We start from the raw sequence: 21,651 nt of genomic DNA, 5'->3' as shown, positions 1-21,651 counted from the left end.
AGTGGCCTCACATTTACTGAGGATGTTGGTTTTGAACATAATGACATAGCTTGACAGCCCTGCCCAACACAGATGAAGGTGATCTCGGCTTTCTCTCTGGTCCCCAATTATAACAGAATGACGGTACATGCATCTCACCTCATACAAGTAGTAGCCCTATTCCTTGCACTGTTTTTATGTCTTCATCAGTTTTGTTTTTTGGGTTTTTGTTTTTGAGACAGGGCCTCACTGTGTACTTCAGGCTGGCCTGGAACTCAAAACTGGGGTTACAGATGTACACCATCACACCTGGTTTTCTTTCCCTCCTTTGGTGGCACTGGGGAGTGAACTTGGAGTCATGTACACGCTAGGCAAGCACCCTACCACCAAGCTGCATTCCCAACCCACTTCATCAGTTCTGAAGGAGGAAATGAGGAAATGCACAGTCCTGCGGCACAGGATGATGACCCCCATGAAGCTGTTTCCTGACCAAGTAAGCCCACTGGTTGGGCAGGTAGGCTGGGATCTGACTTTCCTCAACAACACCTGGCCTCTTTTTTCTTTTTGTTTTTGGTGATAGAGTGTTGTTATATAGTTCTAGGAGGCCTTAAACTCATTATATAGCCCAGGCTGGCCTCAAACTCATGGCCACCCTTCTGACTCAGCCTCTAGAGTGCTACAATTACAGGTATGCATCCCCAGCCTGGCTAACCTGACCCTCTCAAAACATCAATCAATGGTGGTGTGCATCTGAGGTGTTCAGGAAGGACGGGGCACTAGCAATCCAGAACAGAATAGATCCAAAGCTGGACCACCCCCTAGCATCTTTAGGTGGACACCAAATATGTTTAAAACTCTCTTAGCCTCTCCTTTAGTACCTAGAGTTTTAGCCCTAAACCACTCCCACTAACTAGGAAGAAAATCTTCCACGATCTTTTTCTCTGATTGAGGTGAATTCCAGATTCCTCAGATCCCTGGGTCAGGCTGTTCCAAACACAACTGTGATATAAAGCACACAGTGGCTGAGGACACTGCCAAGGCCACGAGGGAAATCTGTCTCGGTGACACAGGAAAAGAGGCCGGAAAGGGCAAAGGGAAAAAGAATCTGCAAAAGGCACAGTTTGGGCAGGATCTGATTACAACTTCCAGCTGATGGGGTGGGGCCCAACTACAGACATCTGTTCGGAGTTTACAACAGATACAAACACACAGGAAACATGAAAAGCCTACAGCAACACACACATCCACACACACGTGCATGCTACCCCCAGGAAGCTCCCAAAGCACCCCTCTGCCTTGCCCTCCACACCGCCCCCACAGGCCAGCCTAGGCTATAGACAGTGGTAAGGAACAGGCTGTGCCACCTGCCCATCCCAGTGCATCTGCACGGTGACACCGTGACTCACGCACATGGGATTTGGTTTTCCTTCCAGGAAAAGGAGAGACAGCCCCATTCCTCAGAGAGCTTGTAGGGACGTCCTCTCTTTCCCTGCCCTTTCTAACACTCCCAGTTTGTAAAGAAAAATATTACGCTGCAGCCTCCTTCTTGACCGTACGGGTAACCACAAAACTTCAGCAGACTTGAAAAGTATTCCTCGTAACAATTCCTGCTGGCCTCTCTAAAACTAAAATTAAAAATAAAAATGTTTTAATTCAATCAAAAAGACCAGAGAAAGCTCACACTCACACAACTCATTAAGTGAAGATCATGGAATATGCTCCAGACACAGCAGAGCTGAGCCCCCAGTGAGGCCCGGGACAGTGGACAGTTCTGCCACAAGACCCTGGGGCTGCGCACGCTGGTCCCTCAGCCACCTCCTCGCCACACACACTGGGCAGCAGCTCCATTTGCTCACTTGCTGTGCGACATTTTCCTCTTTATTGTGGCCCTCCCCGCGTGCCAACAGAACCAGAACCATGCTACTCAAAAAAATAACAAAACGTTTTATCCACATTTCCGTATATACAACTGAACAACATTTTACATGTTTCTTTTGCACAGCAAAAGAGATATAAACATCCAGCTCTGAGAACACAGTTATGTACAAAAAGTCAAAAATATTTCATAACAGTGCAAAAATATTGTACACAGCATCATGGAGTGAGATCTTTGGGGCAGAAGATATGTGTTTCTAAAGGAAAACTGGGGTTTTTTTGAAGATATTAGATGTCTTTAACTGTAAACAAAATGCAACTTTCTTTCATAACCCACCCCCCAATTATTTGAGGAATTTGGCAGATTTTCAAGAGTCTGAGTCGGGAGATACAGCCCAAGCTCTTACACTAAAAAGAACCGGGGATTGGAGTGGCCTTAAATCCTTGATGTTGTGACCACGACTTTTTAAAGTAGAAGTCAATGTCAGTGCAAAGTGGCTCCCAGGGAGGGGGCCGGAGGAAGTTAAACCCCGCCCCCTCCTCAGCCCAGCGCCTCACACAAACAGGAAATTGGCTGCCTAGCTGGACCTTTCCAATTCCTTGGCGGCCTCTCCTCCTCTCTACCGCATAAGGCGTCCCTCTATTATTAGGGTTTTCTCTTGTATCTCCCCACATCCCCACGAGCAATCTGAGCCGCCTTCAACGGAGCAGGCAGGGTTGGGGCGCAGGTTGGGAAGGAAGCAACCAAGTGGATCTCTAGCCTTGGGCCCCTGGGGGCGGGGTGCCCGGTTCCCCTTTCCTGGGGCAGGAAGGAGGGAGGTTGTTAGACCACTGTTGGGGAGTCCCTGTCGAGCGCTAGGCGCGCACGGCAGAATCCCCAGGGAGTTCAGCCCAAGTGGGGAGTGTCGGAGCTGGCGGTGGGGCCGACTGGGTTCCCTGCGGTGGTGGTAGAGGTGGCGTCGGGACCCCCGCCCTCGATGGAGCTCTCGCTGCCCGTGCTCTCGCCCGATAGCAGGCGAGTTACACGCAAGTCAGCCTGCAGGGTGCGCAAGTCATTGCCAAAACTGAGCTCTCCTAAATCGCTAATCAGCTGCGACAGCTGGGCCTTTACGTCGGAGGCGGCACAGTCCTCTGACATAGGAGTGGGCGTCCCGGCCCTGCCGCCCGGCGCCTCCTCGCGGCCATTCTGCACCGTGTCCAGCAAGTCTCCGCACTCCAAGTGCATGGCCACTACAAGCGTGCTCTGCTCGTCACCCTGCTCCTGCTCTGGGTCCCGCTGCCTCACGCACTCCTCCTCGTCGTTCTCTTCCTCTTCGTCCTCCTCTTCCAGGCAGCTCTCCGGGTGCTCCTCCTCGTCCTCTTCCTCCTGTTCTTGCTGCTCGCCGAGCAGGTCCTCCGTGATGGAGCCCAACTTAGGGGCGCTGCGGCTGCGCTCTACCGGGGGTTTGTAGCAGCAGGGTCCGTGCAGCAGCAGCTTGCGCAGCGGCACCAGGGGGATGGTGTGCGCCCCAACCAGCTCCTGCTGCTGGTGGCGCGCATCGTCCCGACGCTTGAGGCGCTTAAACTCCGCCAGCGCGTTTGCTGATGTCTGGTACAGCAACAAGGCCATGGCCTGAGCCTTCTCGGGCTTGGACACCAGCACGGCGTGGCAGCGCAGCATCACCGCCTTATGCTTCAGCTCGTGCCGGTACACCCAAGCGAAAACCTTGGGCAGTCGCGCGTCGGCCACGCAGTAGGTGACACGGTGCAGCAGGTAGAGGTGGCCCGGGCGGCGCAGCGCGCGCTCCTCCGCGTGCACCATGCGGATCCCTTGCGCGCTCACCGTCAGCTTCATCTTCGTGCCCTGGCGGCCAGCCTCGCTCTTGCTCCAGATCTTGCCCACCGCCAGGTCTGTGCAGCCGTCGCCGCGCGCCTGGATGGTGGTGGCGTTGCCCAGGTAGAGCACAGTGTACGTGGGGTCCTCGCTGGTGATGTGTAGCTTCTTGCGCTTGGAGCGGAACATACTGCCCACGCGGCTGAGAGCGCCTTCGGGGCAGGCGCGGGCCAGCGAGCTGAGCGCAGAGTAATGCAGGCTTACGGCGTAGCCCTTGGGCTTGGACGCCTGCCGTGGCGGCGCCTCGGCCAGCAGCTCGAACTTGTGCCTCTTCCACGGCAGCATCTCCGGAGGGCGCCCCGGCGCGGCTGGGAGCCACCAGCCCCGACCGGGCTTGGCCTGGGCAAGATTGAAAAAGAAAGAAAACTGTGCTGGGAGCGGCCCTGGTGGGCAGGCAGAGGAGAGCTTAGAGTACTTGGGCACCCTGCAGCGTGTGGAGTTCAATTTTTAAGAGAAGAAATATTTATCTTCGAGTGCGTAAAGGAGGATGGGGACGCAGGAGCGCGCGCACAGAGTCACCCAGTCTAGGTAAGGACCAGGGCAAAAGTCTCACGCAAGCGACAACACGAGAAAAAAGGGAAGGAGAGTGTAGCGAAAAATGTCTCCGAAAAAACCCAGATGCACCGGTCAGGGTAAATAGGGGGTGCCCCGGCCGCACAGCCAGGATGGGGCGCCGAGACGCTGAAACTCTCCGGAGACGGCGATCGGGCCCCGCACCCAGCACCTTGGCCCCGGCCCGGAGTCTCGGGGACTCTGCAGCAGCCCGCCCTGGGGCCAGGCTCCCCACCCCCAAAGGTTGCGGGAGAGCGGGTGCCTCTGCCTGGCAGGTCCCAAGATCAGCAGCTGGCTGAGAGTGTCGGAGTCCGGGTGGCCCACGGGCCCCGCGCAGCGACCGCGCAGCTCACTGCATCGCGCTCGGGCCGGAGCTCACGGTCACGGCTGGCGCCGCCGGGGCAGCGCTGGGCTCCGAGGGCGGGGCGCGCGCACATCGGCTCCGGGACGCTGCTACCTCATGGCTCCGTTCCCGGGAACGCCGCGCTCTGCTCTCGGTTCTCCTGGGTTGACCGCCCGTCTTTGCAGCTCGCCGGGTCCAGTCCTGCGCGTAGTAACCGGCTCCCCAGCTTCACATCCTTGCTGTCCCGGAGCAAGAGCTCGGGTAAATATAGGCCGGCGCAAACCATTCGCGCGCAGGGACAGGGGAGGAGCAGAAGAGAGCTCCCGGCTGCACCGCCCGACGGATTTCTGATCTCTTAAAGGGACCCAGTTGCAGCTCTTGGTCGAGGGCAGAAGGAGACCAATCCAATCCTGCAATTAAATCCCAAAGGTATCAGCAACTCTTTTATCTATAGAAACCACGAAGATCTGGGATTACCCCGCAGCAAAAGGAACTTGCACTCTAACACCCCACCCCCAAAGCTGCATTGCAACTCATTGAATAAATGTACGCCTAGATCGAAACTTCTGGGGGAGGCGGCAGAAGGTGAGGTTGTAGACTGTCATTTCTAGTGCAGAAAGGTTGGACAAATAGTGATTGTTTTCCTTGTGGGGCAGCTCAGCCCCGAGAATCTCTGGGTATTATTGAGTATTATTTTCAGAATTAGATTGTATTAAAGAAAGCAAACCAGTCATGGAGGTGCACGGCCCCTAATCCCAGCACTTGGCAGGCTGAGGCAGGAGGATCACCAGAGTTCAAGGCCAATTTGAGCTGCATGGTGAGGTCAAGACCAGCCTAGACTTCATAGTGAGAGCCTGTCTCGGAACAGAAAACCAAGCAGAGAGGTGAAGGCTTATCTTTGACCATCTTGGAGCCTGTAACCCACAAGTGAGCAGCAGGTGGCGAAAAGGGAGTGCTGAGACGCTTGAGAGGACACACTGATGCTTACAGGCAATAAATGAGCTGCTCCCAGCTCCCACCCACTCCCACCCCCGTAGGCTTTCCTGAGATAGGCACAGTTCTCAGTGCTGCTGCGTGTGGGGAGACCTCAGTTTACTTGGGCAGGCCTGGCACGCGGTTTTAGGCCATCACTGGCACATCCGAGATGCGCTTTCCTAGTAAAAATTCAAATGGCATTTTTTATTTGAGTGTCAGACAATGCCTGGCCACCCTCCCATGGGAGTGATGGTTGTATTAATCATGCTGCTTTCCGTGCCAACTGGGCAATGTCCTTTGGTAGTTCATTGCTGGGCTCGTGAAACTACCTGCTTGCCTCTATTGGCTGCTAGTCAAAGCACAAGGACTTCAAGGCTGGGTCTGAGGCACGTGCCTGTAATCCAGGCACTCGGGGCTGAGGCAGGAGGATCACTGAAAGTTTGAGGCCAGCCTGGGTTACATAGTGAGACCTCCCCTCAGAAGAAGATGAAGACGAAGAGAGGAAGGAGGGAAGAGGGAGGAAGACAGGGTGGCTATGTTTTATGAGAAAGACCCAAAATACTATTGAGAAACTTCTAGAAGAAAAAGTTGGTTGTTCTTAAGGAAATCAGAAAACGATTCCTAGGGCCTGCTGGATAGCTCAGTGGATTAAAGTGCCTGCTGGGGAGCGGGCCCTACGCTGAGACGGCGATTGAGACTGGGTGGTGGCACGCGCCTGTAATCCCAGCTCTTGGGAGGCTGTAAACAAGCAGATCACTACGAGTCCAATCTAGTAGTGAGACCCTGAACACCCTGTAGACCCTTCCCTAAATACAGAAAAAGAAAGAAAGAAAGAAAGAAAGAAAGAAAGAAAGAAAGAAAGAAAGAAAGAAAGGATTCCTGGCAGTGCCGACATTTGAAGGGTGAACAGAATTACCCCAAAGCAGATCTGCTGGGTTTTCTAGGTATAAGGGACAGTAAAATCATGGAAGTGCTGAAAATGCGGGCACGCACACAGATGGAATTTAATGATACAATAAAAGGAGGAAGTTTCTCCATCAAAGCTGAAGGTTTCCTGCTGATGGATTTCTGAGCTTCTGCTTTCTGAAGGTGGGAATGGCCTGACCTGACCCACCCAGGGCCAGGAAGGAGGACAGAGTTGCAGACGCACAGCCCAAGTCGCCGCCGCCGCTCTGTGTCACGCCTCGACTGCCTCTTTAATAAGCTTACTTCAACCTTGGGGAGCTGGCAGGTTGGAGACAACTGTGAACACCCGGCCGTGACTCACGGCCAGACCTGTGCTCAGACCCGGGAGCGGAGCCTGGCCGTCTCCACCCCGCCCGGGCCTGGCTGCCTCTGGGGCCCGCCTGGCCACCCCCGCTAAGAGCTGCTGAGGACGCCAGCTCCGAGATCAGAGACCGCGGCCGCGCTGCACAGGACCTTGGCAAGATCAGCTGGGAAACCGCCACACGGCGACTACTTTTTGTGACCTGGCGCCATCTAGTGGTAACATGGAGAAGCGCTACTCGGTGGGATGGCTTCCCATAAAACCCAGCCAGGCTTAGGTTGGACAGTCAGCCAAGCCACGTTTAGAAGGAAACGCTGTGACCTCAGGAGTCCCATCCGCAAGGTAGCATTGAGGTCAGCCCTTTCGCGCCACAGAGGCCTCTGGAGCGGCTCCTCCCTCTCCCGCGCACTCCCCCAACCTCCCACGGAATGGAGGTCAGCTTCAGAGATGACAAATGAGGAATCTGGAATCTTCAAAGCTTTCTGCAAATATTTGCTGAGAGTCAACTCGGGCGTGACTTAGTTGCAGGGGGAAAGGGAGAGCAGTAAAAAAGACACAGGTGTTTGCCTTCTTGGGATTGAGAGGCGAAGATGAAGCAGACAACAAACAACTAATAAAAGATCTGGCAGAGATAAGTCTCCAGGCACTTGGGAGGCTGAGGCAGGAAAATTGCCTCAAGTTCGAAGGCAGCCTGAATTATGTAGGGAGACCCTGTCTCAAGGAAAAAGAAGGGGCCGGGGAGACGGCTCAGTGGAATAAGCGCTTCCCTGGCAAGCGCAAGGACCTGAGTTCAATCCCCGGTTCCGCCAAAAAAAAAAAAAAAAAGGAAAAAGAAAATGTGTATGTGTGTATGTGTGTGTGAGAGACAGACAGACAGAGAGAGAAAGAGAGACAGAGAGAGATGACTGGTAGGGTGGTCACCAGCCACATGTGGCTCTTCAGCATGGAGATGCACACTGGGTCTCAAAAAATAATTTTTTGTCGGGCCAAGGAGACAGCTCAGCGGCCTAAGCACCTGCCTGGAAGCCCAAGGTCATGAGTTTGATCCTCAGTACCAAAAAGGTAAAAAATAAAATAAAATAAAATTGTTATTGTTGTTCATTTTTTGAGACAGGGTCTCCATATATCATCCAAGCTGGCCCTGAGCTTACCATGTAGACCAAGTTTGGCCTCAATCTCATGGCAATCCTCCTGCTTTAACCTCCTAAGGGCCAGAACTACAAGTGTGCACCACCACACCTGGCTCCTTCTGCTCACTTTTTTTTCCTGTATTTTTGAGATAAGATCTCGCTGTGCAGTCCATCCTGGACTTCAGCTCATTTTGTAGCCCAGGCTGGGCTCGAACTCACCACGATCCTCCTGCCTCAGTCTCCCAAGTACTGGGACTACAGGTGAGTGCCACCACGCCCAGCCTCCTACTCACTTTTAAGAGCCTTTAACTCTTTGTTTTCCTGCTAAATTGTGTGCCACTGGGAAGCAGGGATGCTGTTTACCCCCCATGACGTCACCACTGCTAGTGTGATGCCTGCTACCACGTTAGTGTAGTGTCCACATCTGCAGGACAAGTGTGAACCGTGTGGAATTTTCACAGTGACGGGACTGTAGCAGGCCTCGGCTGCTAGAACATGGGCTGCAGGGTGAACCAGCGGGCCCAAGTTCCAACTTTACAGATGGGAAACAGAGGTTCCCAGAGTGCTGCGCACGGCCAGGTGGCAAGCGGGTGGCTGAGGCGCGGTGCAGACTCCTGTGCCTGCACCTCAGCTCAGGCCACTTTCCTTCTGCTGAACATGAACCCCAAGAGCAGGCATGGTGGTGCACACCTGTAATCCCAGTGCTCCAGAGGCTGAGACAGGAGGATCGCCATGAGCTCAAGGGCAGCCTGAGCAACTTGGTGAAGTCTTGTCTCCAAAAGTAAATAAAATATAAAGCCAAAGACTTTTAAACACAGAAATGTGTAGAATCCACATTCTTCTCCCCCTGACCGCTATGAGGGCTACATTTTGGAGATTCATAGATTCATTCGATGAACTGGGCAGGCACAGCCTTCACCAGCCAAACATACTTCTCCCCATGAGCTCAATGAGCAGCCACTCATAAAAATTCATTTGCACTGAATGTGATGACACATGCCTGCCATCCCAGCGCTCAGGAGGCCGAGTCAAGAGGGTCGCCGAGAGCTCAAAGCCAGCCTGGGCTACATAGTGAGTTCAAGGCCAGCCTGAACTACGTAGCAAGACCCTGTCTCAAAATGCAAGCAAACAAACAAAACTGAACACTCTGGGACTCAGAGAGGAACATAACTTCTAGTGAACAGTGAAACAACCAGCACTTGCCTTACCGGAGGAAGAAGGAGCTACAGGTTGAGCATACCCGGTGAATACACTGTAGCAGACAGAAGCAGGAGAGAGCCATCTAGAGGGAGAAGCGTGTGAGCGATGGTGGCGGCTATGGCACATTAAGTGACAAGGACAAAAGCAGAGAACTCAAGGGCACTGAACACCTGTGCATGGCAGACACTGTGTCTAGGGAGCCTGTGCCTGTCTCTGAGGGAGAGAACTGGGCCTGTGTCCTCTGTGTGGCGCCAGTGTCTAATCTCACAAGGACAGCAGCCCCAAGTTAGGCGCACTCCAATCTGTGGCTTCTTTCATTTCCTTCACTACATCTAAGAGATGTCTCCCAGATAAGAGTACGTCCACCTGTCCCCGAGTTATGACTTCAGCATCTCTGTCTGTGGCCACCATTCCAGCCAAGACAGACACTGTGGCAGGAACATGCAGGCGTGAAAAAGGAATAGAGGAGCAAGGGCAGAAACCACAAGCACTTGAGGCAACCCTGTGCCTGTGCCCTGTGTTACGGAGCCTGCCCTTCCCAGCGCTGCTTGCTGGAATATTCACCATTAGGACCCAGCAGAGATGTAGGGCTAGGGACCAGGCCGTGTGGCACATGCCTATAATCCCAGCACATGGGAGGCTGAGGCAGGAAGATTGTTGCAAGTTCTAGACCATTCTGGGCTACAAAGTGAGCTCAAGGCCAGCCTGAACTGCACAGTAAGACCCTGTCTCAAAAAAAAAAAAAAAAAAAAAAAAAAAAAAAAAGAGAAATGTAGTGCTAACTTGAAGCCAAGAAGAGAGAAAGCAGTGCCTTTTGTGATCAAAAGCAATAGTTATGGGCCAGGGAGATAGCTCAGTGGAATAAGCGCTTCCCTGGCAAGAGCAAGGGCCTGAGTTCAATCCCTGGTTCCGCAAAAAAAAAAAAAAAAAAAAAAAGCAATAGTTACCAGTGTTTAAATGTTTTAAATTTATTGCAGTAAACTACACATCGTCATGTATCCCCCTAAAAATTCTCCTCCATTGGAACATGCTGATCCCATATTCTTGCCACTTTCTGAAGTAGCTCTGGAGTCCTCTTTCCTGAGTGTCATCAATTGCACCATCGTGGCTGAATCCACTCAAAACGTTGACCCCTTGTGGTGACTTTGCCATAGAGGAAGATCCAGAAGTCACATGGTGCCAGATCTAGTGAATGAGGTCAATGAGGACACGCTGGGATGTTTTCACAAGCTGCCTTTCTGTTGGATGGCCCTCAGCAGCAGCATTCACTGTAGTTTTGTTCACACCTCATAAAGATACTTGAGGAAGCAAACTCCAAAGCTGCTGGCGCCCTGTGACCTCAGGTACCTGGCGAAAGCCAGAGCAGGACAAAGAGGAAGGGAGGCTACTGGGGTAAGTCGAGCCTGTCATGCACTTCCGTGGTCGTCTGTGCAGCACCTACCAGGAGGTGTGAACCTACGGCATCGCACCCTGTGGCTTGCCACCGCTTCACCTGAGCACCTCCTGTGCAGGGATCTCACTGTCTTCCAAAGCTACACTCCACCTTGGAGCCACGCTCAGGGCAGTAGGATTCCAGCCAAGGCAATCTAAGTTGCCACTGTGACTCTTGCCATGTCCTGGCTCTGCTTGCCTCGTGTCCGCTTGGAACCATCCTCTTCTCCATCCATGACAGTGCTTCACATAAGTGGTGGTGGTCCCTGTGACCCTTGGTGTCCTCTTCCTCAGGCCAGGCACACGTCCATCACCATTGCCTCGAATGACCCAGTTCTGCATCCCACTCCCTGCGGCTAAAGAGCTGATGCTTATTGATGCAGAGTGGTCTAAGAGGGAACTCGCACTCGGAGATGATGTATGTGCAGAAGGCCCTGTGGGCGAGTAGGGCAGGCCCGGGGGTGTAGTGCAGGGCCTTGTTGATGAGCCATCACCCCAGCTGATGCCCCTGAGATGGAAACTCATCAGACCAGAGAGTCTGGCCAATGCTGAGTCACCAGAGCCTCGTGACAAATGGATGGATGGATGGATGGATGGATGATCGATTGATTGAATGAATGAATGAATGAATGAATGAAGTTAATAAATGACTGTATAGGATGAGCCCGGCACTTTCTCTCTACAGGTTTCAGAATTGGTGATTATGTACCCTACTTCTAGCTTCCTTTATATTGTCTTACTTTGCTTCACTTGATTGACTCTCAAGTTCTAGAACTAAAAGTGCAGAAAAATGACAGCACCTTTCCTTGCTTGGCTGCTGTGAAGGAAACAGTTGATTGCAAAGGCATCTGTGAATGAGAGACCCAAGACAGTCCACACGCAAGCATTAAGAAGAGTCTGTGGGCCTGGCAAGTGCAGGGGGCCTGAGTTCAATTCCCAGTTCCACCAAAAAGAAAAAGAAGAGTCTGTGGGCAAAAAGACAACGAACACAGGGTCGTGGCACCTGCATCGCCAGAGCAAGGGACTTTGTATACTTTGCCTTGCACACACGACTTACACAAGCAGACAACAGTCAACTTGCAGTGACTCAGTCATTTAGGTTTGTTTTTTGGTATCAGGGATTGAAGTTAGGACCTTGTGCTTGCTAGACAGGTGCTTATGCTGCTGAGCTATAACCTCAGCCCAGTGACCCAGTCATTTTTAACAACCAGCAATAAATGTCTGCTGAATTATTGAAACTCATTCATAGGTGAATGCACCCATTTCCAACACAGATCAACTATCTTTTGCTTTGCTTTGCTTTGTTTTTGAGACAGGGTCTCACTATGTATTCTACCCTGGCCTGGAACTCACTGTGTAACTCAGGCTGATCTCAAACTCATAGCGATCCTTCTGCCTCAGCCTCCTGAGTGTTGGGATTATGGCCAACAGCCACCGTGCCAGGCAACAAAGATAAACTTATAGAAGACCATTGAAGGGTGTTTCCCACTGATTCAAAGACACCACAGAAATGCCCAGACTTCTATTTGCACACCTGTCAGTCTCAAGCAAAGTGCCTTAATGTCCCTGCAGAAGGGGGAGCTGTAAAGAACGAGAGAGGAGGGGGACAGTTTGCCTTGGAATCATTTCTCTGCATTTTCACATGTTATTGGTCAAGGAGTAAAAGGAAACCAGAACAGAAAGCCACCAATGGCTGCATCTCTTTGCACGGCTCTGCCTCACAGAGTGTGACTGCAGAAAGCTCCAGGGTTTGCCCCCGGGTGTGGTCTCAGGGCTTAAAACTGTTCAGAGGTAAAGCAACCATCGCGCAACACCACGAATGAGGCACACTCTCTAGGCTGCTACAGGGAGCTGAATACACGTGAGCTGTCCAATCCCCCAATCAATGTCCCTCCTCCAGGGGCCAAATATCCAGAGTCCTGGCTCCCTGACAGTGATAGAGGTGTAGCAGGTAACTCCCACCCTGCTGGATGGCTCACACATCCATTTCGTGCTTCCAGAAATTGAAGAATGAATGCCAAGTAGGAAAATTTATTGAGGGATAGGAATGAGGAATAGAAATAGCTCCAGAGAGGCAGGAAGGGTTCAGAAAGGATTGCCAACAGCCCACTTCTGAGAAAATTTCATAAAGCAAAATTATTTTCACATGGGTCAAAACTATAAACAGGGCTGGGAAGATAGCTCAGAGGTCTAAGCACCTGCTTGGCAAACACAAAGACCCTAATTCAATCCCCGGAACCACATGCTGTGCAGGCCCAGGAACCCTGAGCACACCGTGCCAGCCCCAAAACTGGACGTGGTGGCACATGCCCGTAATTCCAATGCTGCAGAGTCTGAATTGCATAGTTCACACTTCCCAATTCCTGGGGAGCTTCCCAGAGTTCATCTCAGTTAGGCAAGAGCCCAATGAGATACAGTGCACAGAGGCCTCCAATAAGTAAATAAGTAAAAATAAAAAAATTAAGAATATAGTAAGAATACAGGTATAAACCAGGCGCAGTGGTGCCTACAATCCCAGAACTCCAGAAGCTGAGGCAGGAGTATCTCCACAAATTTAAGGCCAGCCTGAAGAATAGAAATCCTGTCTCAAAAAAAGAAAAAAAAAAAAGAAAGAAAGAAAGAAAAAGAAAAAAGAAAAAAGAACTTAGCACCCGCACTGACTACTGAGAAATGGTCTTTCGGTATTGTCTCCTGCCCTAGTTCTGCAGGATAGGAGTTACTGCAATCGTTCTCAGCCCCACTGACCACATTACAGAAACCTTGGAACTCAGTTCTTTCAGTAACGTCTTGGAGGAATATTAGCGCAATCGGCATTTGTCCGCCAGGAAGACTTACTGCTACTGTCAATGTCCTACTGATCCCCCCACGAGTCTTAATTATGTTATCACTTTGGTTTACTTGAGCAGTAAGTATGTTTTGAAAAATACTTAGAAAAATAACAGCAGAAATTCAAAATGTTTGCCACCTCACACACCCCTGGAAGTGTTGAAATCTGGGAATAGAAACGAGGGTGAAGCTTCAAGTTACTGGTTGAGCTCTGTAAGGGAGAAGGCAGGGTTCGCTAGCTCATCTACTGGCATTACACTCTAAACCCGCAGAATCTTACCTCAGGTCAGCATGATCTCTCTCTACACAGCTCTGGAGAGAATGCTAGAAGCTATTACTAGCCAGCCCTAGTCCATGTGTCTTTGCAATATCATTCTGGAAATTATATTCCTTGATTGCTTAGTTGTAGGTTTGGGGTTCTTTCAGGCAGGGTCTCCTACATAATTCAGTCTGGTCTTGAACTCACTTTGTAGCCCAGGATGGCCTGCAGCTCTCAGTGATCCTCCTGCCTCAGCCTCCTGAGGACTGGGATGACAGGCGTGTGCCACCATCCCTGGCTTGTGCAGAGGTTTCAGACATGCTGCTGTGCATTGGGAAATAGATCATGCGTGCTCCGGTACATTCCTTTGCTGGCCTGTGGGCACTGCCGTCCAGAATCCTTGACAGCTATGGCAGGGCGTCTTGGCAATTCCTGGGGAGCTGCCCAGAGTTCATCTCAGTTAGACAAGAGCCCAATGAGATGCAGTGCACAGAGGCCCCGTAGGGAATCCAAAGATGAGTGCACGGTGTGGTCCAACTCCTGCCATGACTGGCCCCAGACAGTCACTTCTGTGTCGGAGTGGGCTCTTCCTGCAACTGTGTTCCTCAGAGTGTACCAGTAACCAAGCCCCATACATGCCTGTAATCTCAGCCCATGGAAGGCTGAAGCAGGACATCCTCGTTACAAGTTCAGACCTAGCCTGGGCTATACGCAGAGTTAAAGCCCAGCCATAATTACATAGCAAAACCCTGTCTCAAAACCAACCAACAAACAAGACCCACGTTGCACCTCAGACCTTCTGCATTACAGGCTTCCTGTGGAGATTCCAGAGACTTTACATACACATTTTTAGACAGACTATATTAGATGGTTCATACATTAGGTGATTTCTTGATCCTTTAATTATTTTTAATGGACAAGTAAAAATTACACATATTCATCATGAACAACATGTTATGTTTCAATGTCATATGTGTGCAAGAGCTAAATCAAGTCAGTTAACCCATACAATACCTTAACTTCTAAAATTCATCTAACAATCCTCTTTCCCAGCACCTCAGGGTTGTCAGGTTAGTAACAGGGCAGGCTGAATTCTGATTCTGCATAAACTTGGATCTATGATTTAGGCAAATTCTTCTCTCTCTGAGATCACAACAGAGAGGTGATTCTCTGGATTGAGGATGCGGTTTACCAGCCCACACGTGACCCTAATCTGACTTTATATTATAGGGAACGCTACTGATAAGGTGAGAACAAAAGCCCAGTCCTCTAAGAGTGGAGTCAGCTTGCGACTTTCTTGTCCTCCCCCACACCGCCCAGTTTTTTGAGACAGGGTCTCGCTGTGTAATCCAGGCTAGTCTTGAACTCGTTAGATAACCCAGGCTGGCCTCGAACTCACTGCAATCCTCCTACCTCAGCTTCACGAGGGCTGGCATTACAGGCATGGGTCACCATGACAGGCTGCTCCCTTTCTTTTAATTATAGGAGATGCTGCAATATTAGCTGGAATTTACGAACTGTTTCCATTTGAAATAAGTCAGAAGTCAGACACCGGGGCTGGTGAGATGGCTCAGTGGTCTAAAGCACCTACTTAGAACAAGTTTAGCAAAGCACAGAGTCCATGGTTCAATCCCCCATGAACCACATGCCAGCCAGCCCCACCCCCTGGTGGGCTGAGCTGGCCACACACACACACACATACACACACACACACACACACATAAATAAAATTAAAAAGACAAAAAAAAAAAGTCAGACACCGTTGGCTTTTTTTTACAACCCTCGAAATAATAATTCAATTCCCCATTTGGAAGTCCCATTAAGGGGACACTTTTCTCCCCGGTGTGCCGCTGGAGAATTGGTAAACAAAATTAGATTGAGTTGCTGCTCCGGATCGCTAAGCCGCTAATATACTGGCCTGAGACACCAGGCGGGCCGGAGGCGGGGCTCCAGGAAGTCCCGCCCACTCCCGCCAGAGAGACACCAGCATTGGACGAAAAAGTGAGAAGGTGGGGCTAAAACCATAAACGTGAGAGGCCATATAGTCTAGCTGTCCTAGTTTCCTGACAGACACTAGAGACTGAAGAACAAATCTGGGACGTACCATTCTCTTAATCATTCTATCCAAATTAAGTCGTTCGTAGAGGTGTCGATCATAAAGTTCTCTGAATCATTTTTACATTTTTCATATTGTATTTGCAAACTCAAGATATACAGAGAGCACTCTGGAGCACGTCTTCCCCTTTTTCTCTTGCCAAACTCGGGTCTAAGCTAGTTGGGCTTGTTACGTCACTTCCGGGAATGGATCCGTGAACACCGGAAGCCGCACGTTTTGGGGAGCGAGGGGTTGTACCACGCCAGTGTTGCTATGGGCCGGAGGAAGGTGCAGGCCAGTGGGTCGCTGGGTCGGGCCCTCATCCGCCACCAGACTCAGCGGAGCCGCAGCCACCGGCACGCGGACTCCTGGGTGAGGCAGACCGTGCTCTCTTTCTTATTTCCTCCTTGTTTTAACAGTGCTACAAAATGTGAGGTCAAAAGCGACAGGGAAAACTTGCACGAGTGACGCGTTTCGCGGAGCGTGTAGGAGTTTCCGCCTGGCCGGGCGCGGGTCCTGGCGACACTGGTATGACGTGAGGCGGGATGGAAGCGTGGAGAGTCGCAGATGCCGAGATACCTGGATGCGTTTGTCTTTGGCCCTAGAAGTCTTAAGAGCTCTTAGAAATAGCAAGAAAGAAACAAAACTTTTAATATGTATTTTGTCGAATTCTTATTACTTTGTTTAATGAAATTCTGTACTTTTTTTTTGCTATTTTGTGTTCTTTTTAAAAATTAAATAAAATATATTGATTTAAACTGGGCATGATGGCTCGCGCCTGTGATCCGAGCACACCAGAAACAGGCAGGATCAAGAGTTCAAGGCCGGCCTGGACTACATAGCCAGATCCGGTCTCAAGAAAAAAAGAAAAATATTGATTTATTTCGAACAGCTGATGCTCCAGAAGCTGTTGATCGCCACTAGAAATACAAAATAACTCAGATTCCTGCTTCCGGTTTTTTTTTTTTTTTCCTTTTAGTAGTTTAAAGCAAATCATTTGTTTCCCAGATATGGCGAGACTTTATAAAGCCTCGAGAGGATCAGAGTGGGACTTTTAGAAAGTGAATGACTTGACTTGTGTTTGCTATTACAGCCTTCATTTTCACCGTTTATTCCCCCGAATATTTGAGAACATTCTGAATTTAAGATGGGCTCACATGACAATTCTCGGGCCACAGTCACCAGCCCGGTGTCTGCTGCATGAGCAGCCTACAGTGCTTAGCAGTACCCATCAAAGAGGCGCTACTCTGGACGTTAGCTCCCTGTTAATTTTCTTTTTTTTTTTTTTTTTTTAGTGGTGGTGGTGATGGACTGGAAATTGAACTCAGGACTTTGTGCTTGCCAGGCAGCCACTGCTCCACTGAGCTGTATCCCTGGCTGCTCCCTGTTAATACTAATTGGTTTTGAAGCAACTTGGTGTTTTTTTGTTTTGTTTTGTTTTGTTTTGTTTGTGGAACCGGGGATTAAATGCAGGCCCTCACGCTTGCCAGGCAAGCACTTACTCCACTGAGCCATCTCCCCAGCCCGGAAGCTACTTGTTATTAACATAACCTTTCAAAACTGATGTGAATTCTAAAGATTCTAATTCTTACTGTTAACTTTTGCTGAATCTGTGACTCAACAAACCATCTAAGTTTTAGGGGTTTTTTGTTCGTTTGTTTGTTTTTTGTCTTTTTGGGATAGGGTCTCGCTATACAGTTCAGGTTGGCCTTGAGCTGACTTTGTACCCCACGCTGGTCTTGAACTCACAGAGATCCTCCTGCTTCAGCCTCCCAAGTACTGGGATTACAGGCATGCATCACGAGGACCCGTCATCACTTAATTTTTTGATCCTCAAATTTAAAAAAATTGTACCTGTAGTAAGTATGTAATTTAGAATGGTGTTTGTCAAACTCTAAGTTGTGTTTTGAATGTTTAGTGAGTTTGCAATTTTTTTTTTTTTTTTTACTTCAATAAGATAGAAGATATAGGGTGTTATATGTGCTAAGGTAACTTGTTTCAAGGTTCTTTTGTTTCCATGTTTCTATAATGACCAGTACCAACCCAGTTGGATCCCTGTGTGTGTTACGCACTCCGGGGTCATTTATAGAAAATGTATTTCTTACTGAGGAGCTCTGTCAAAAGAATTTTGATTTAACTTTCTGGGAAAGTCAAGCTGGTTCAAGTTCTGTGTCACTTTGTTTGCAACTCTGGGCAAGTTACTGTGCTGCCTATTTAAGTCTCAGTTTCCTAATTAGTAGATGGAGATACAAGAAGTGAACTTCAAACAGTTTTGGAAACTAAATGGTGAAAGGGAGGAGTCACTCCCAAAGTATGAAAGTGCTCATTTAAATCCTGTTCGTATGAAATTCTGAAGAGGCCACACCACCCTCCAGACTATGGAATAGTTTGCAAAGGAGGGCAGAGCCTCTCTCGGGCACCAGGAGCAGAAGGCAGCAGCATTCTTTTTGTACTTTTTGTTCATAGTTGCACACAAGTGAACTCAATGACGGTTACGACTGGGGCCGTCTCAATCTTCAGTCAGTGACTGAACAGAGCTCCCTCGAAGACTTTCTCGCAACTGCAGAACTCGCAGGAACAGAGTTCGTAGCTGGTAAGTCGCCTGATGCTGGTGTGTGACACTGCTCACATCACCTCTTGCTGCCAAGGCATACACTTAGAAGTGTTTGAGGACCCTGCCAAGGGCAAAAACAGGCTGTCTGTGCCACCAAGGCAGGTCGCCCAAGAGCAGTGCAGGGAAGTCCAGGCAGCCCACGCTGTGAGGTGCCACGTGGGCCTTGGGGTTTTAGCCAGCCATGGGGAACACTTCATTATACTGCTTCCTCTCCAGGGCCAAGAAATGCAGTACCAGCATAATCCAGAAAGTCTTTATTATTGCTTTATTATTAAAAGCAAGGTCCTATCTTTGCTTCTGTTAGGAAATTTAAATTTATCTTTATCTATATATATTTTCTTGTTTTGAAACAGGGTCTTACTATGTATCTCAGGCGGGCCTTACAATTTACAGTGATCTTCCTGCCCCAGTCTCCCTGGAATTACAAGCATTCACCACCATGCCCAGCTGTGACTATAATTTTATTTTTATTTTGTGGCTGTATTTTTAAAGTGCCAATCAACATCATGAATTTTTCTTTGCATTTTAGTCACTGCTTTCCTTTTTTTTTTTTTTTTTTTTTTTAATGTAGCCTGAGCACTCAGGAAAGTACCTGTGAGGTGATGTTATAAACTGTTATTTCTGTGCCTTTATTATAAATGCTATATTTAGCAACTCATTTGCACATCTTTTTCCAAAACATTTTATGAATGCCAGCTACTCTTAGCCATCATACTAGCCGCTGTAATAGTATGAAGTTTGTGATAAGCTGTTGGGGCATTGTGGCACACGCTTGTAATCCCAGCACTGGGAAGGCTGAGCTAAGAGTATCCTTATGAGTCCAAGCTGTGTAACGAGACCCTGTACCAAATAAATAAATAAATAAATAAGTTTTTAAAAATGTAAAAGAAGACAGAGACCAGGCCCAGGAAGCCTACCCCAGGCTGAGTGAGTCTTTTTCAGAGCCACCAGTGGAACCCAGGGCCCCCTACATTCTAGGCAGGCACCATCACTGAGCTGCACCCTGAGCTCTGGAACTGAGAGCTACACCATGAGATGATGGAGAGGCAGCAGCATGGGGCTTGGGCGTTGCTGGTACCAGAGGTGCCAGAGACCAGCTGTGTTGAGCGCTCACTAGGGAGGGGCCAGGAGCAGGTCCTGAGGAGAACCAAGTCTGAAGGGAGCATGCGCAGGGCCTTCAAGCAAGTGAACGCCTTAGTTTGAGATTTCATGTTCTGCTGGGTTTTTTGTTTATCCACTCCAGCTTTCTACAGTTGTAGTGTCCACATGATGTTTTGTTACATGTGTATTGTGAAATGATCCCCACAATCAAGCTAATTAGCAGATCTGTCACCTTATATGGTACCTTGAATGTGGTGAGGTACTTAGGGCCTCCTAAGACTGAGGATGTAACCTGGCAGAAGAGTGCTTGCCTTGACCTGGGTTTGTAACCCAGCCCTGCACAAAAATAAACCAACAAAAAGCCTGCTCTCGTAGCAAACTCTTAGTATTCAATCCAGTAATTACAATTATAACAGCCATCACTTAGATCTCCAGAACTTATCCTGCCTGCCTGGTTGAAATTAGGCAGTTGACCCATAACCTCCTGCTGCCTTCACCCACGCTTTTGATAACCACTCTTCTCTCAGGTGAGCTCAGCTTTTCATGTCCCACATACTTGTAAGACCATGCACTGTCTTTCTGTCCTGGCTTATTTCACTCAGCAGAGTGCCCTCCTGTTTGCCCAGTTGGTTACATTGTCAGTCTTCTTCTCTTATAATATTCTTTGAACGGCTAGACATAGACTTGCCAAATACCCAGCAGTTCTACTCCTGTGTACACCGCAGTTGAGGAGAACAGGTCCCCGCCAAGATTCGTACATGAATATTCATAGTCACATTATTTGTAGAGAACACAAAGTGGTACATTTATGCAATGGGATGGCCATTGAAAGGAAGAAAGTTCTGATATATGCTGCAGCATACATGAGCCCTCGAAACATTCAGTGAAAGAAACCAGACATAGGAACATACAGAGGGGGTTGGGACGCAGCTCAGTGGCACAGCACTTGCCTAGCACACACAAAGTCCTGAATTTGGTTCCCATACAAAATCCCACACACGCAAAGGTCCACTTGTAGGAAGAGTCCAGAGTCAGCTGCTGTATAAAGATTCAGTAGCTTGGGTTGCCTGAGGATGGGGGAGTAGGAAGAAGCTGCTGATGGGTAAAGGTTTGTCTTTAGAGTGATGAAAATGTAGACCTCATCCTGGTCATGGTTACATAACTGAGAGCTGAGAACCTGCGGCCCCAGGAGCCTGATTACCTCACAGAGATGAGGCAGGGTGCTCTTTGGGAAGGTTGGGCTTCCCGAGAATGCAGACCTGCAGGACATGGAGGACAGCCTAGACAAGAAAGGCGTATGTCCTCCCATGGGCAATGCCAAGGGCCTCTGCACTCACAGTGGCTGTGTGCTTTCATGTCCTATCCTGCAGCGTGGCCCACACATTACTGGCACGTGAGAAGTGGCAGGCAGTTGGGGCTTGGAGTATGGGGGCAGTGAGCAATGAGTTTGATGGTTTGGTTCAAGAGTGGTTGAAGGGATGTCCGTGCAGTTTCATCTGAACAAAGAAAGAAAAGGCCACAGGGTGAGCATCGACGTGGGGCCTGAGGTCAGAGGTTCAAATCAAGGAGCCAAGTGTTGGCAGAAGTGGATAGAACATCGGGAAGGCAGGGTGTAAAGTCACTACCGGAAGGAGATGCAAGTATGAAGGCCCACTGGTTGAGGATGGCACGGATAGTAATTGCAGCTGGTTTGACCGTGACTCAGGTGTAGGTGGTGTGGTCCTGGGCACTGGGGCTGATGAGGTCACAGGCTGTAGTCTTACACCTCAGGGGGAAAGGGCACAGTGCCAAGACGTTAGCTCTACAGACAGCATTCAGGACCCTCAGCAACTTCCACAGTGCTTCCCAGAGGAGCGCCTCTGCCCAGGGCTGCAGTGTGGCTGTGTGTGGTGAGATGGGGAGACCCAGAGCAGCTAGGGGTAAAGCCTAGAGCAGAGGTCTGTCCATCTCATGCCTACACTTTGTTTCTCTTTCTCTCCTTTCTTTTTCATGTTTTTTTTTTTTTTTTTTTTTTTTTTTTTTTCATTTAGACACATGGTCTCACTAAATTGCTAAGCTGCCAGGCTGGATTCAAACTTGCAGTCTGCTGCCTCAACCTTGACGAGTTCAGACTGAAGCAAGTCTGTTCACT

At 49.6% G+C, this 21,651-nt stretch overlaps 2 protein-coding genes across 5 annotated transcripts in view; one reads left to right on the top strand and one right to left on the bottom strand.

Annotated features, from left to right (window-relative positions):
- Positions 1 to 1,900: 1,900 nt before the first annotated feature.
- On the bottom strand, positions 1,901 to 4,880 carry Fam43a (family with sequence similarity 43 member A). The gene is made up of 2 exons (XM_004644022.2): positions 4,737 to 4,880; positions 1,901 to 4,066 (listed from the first exon to the last, which is right to left on the bottom strand). The coding sequence occupies exon 2, from the start codon at positions 4,010 to 4,012 to the stop codon at positions 2,741 to 2,743; it is 1,272 nt and encodes a 423-aa protein (XP_004644079.1). The 5' UTR covers positions 4,013 to 4,066; positions 4,737 to 4,880; the 3' UTR covers positions 1,901 to 2,740.
- Positions 4,881 to 16,041: 11,161 nt separating this feature from the next.
- The window catches only part of Lsg1 (large 60S subunit nuclear export GTPase 1), a 36,580-nt gene continuing 30,970 nt past the window's right edge, over positions 16,042 to 21,651 (top strand). For all 4 annotated transcript variants that reach the window (XM_023704161.1, XM_023704162.1, XM_004643994.2 and 1 more), the window contains exons 1-2: positions 16,042 to 16,177; positions 18,272 to 18,398. In XM_023704161.1, the coding sequence (XP_023559929.1) occupies positions 16,079 to 16,177; positions 18,272 to 18,398 (226 nt within the window). In that variant the 5' untranslated portion in view covers positions 16,042 to 16,078. The remainder of the gene's footprint in view (positions 16,178 to 18,271; positions 18,399 to 21,651) is intronic.

This window comes from Octodon degus, unplaced genomic scaffold (genome assembly GCF_000260255.1).
Source record: "Octodon degus isolate 3935 unplaced genomic scaffold, OctDeg1.0 scaffold00189, whole genome shotgun sequence".
Taxonomy (NCBI): domain Eukaryota; kingdom Metazoa; phylum Chordata; class Mammalia; order Rodentia; family Octodontidae; genus Octodon; species Octodon degus.
This window is presented reverse-complemented; position numbering and strand designations above follow the sequence as displayed.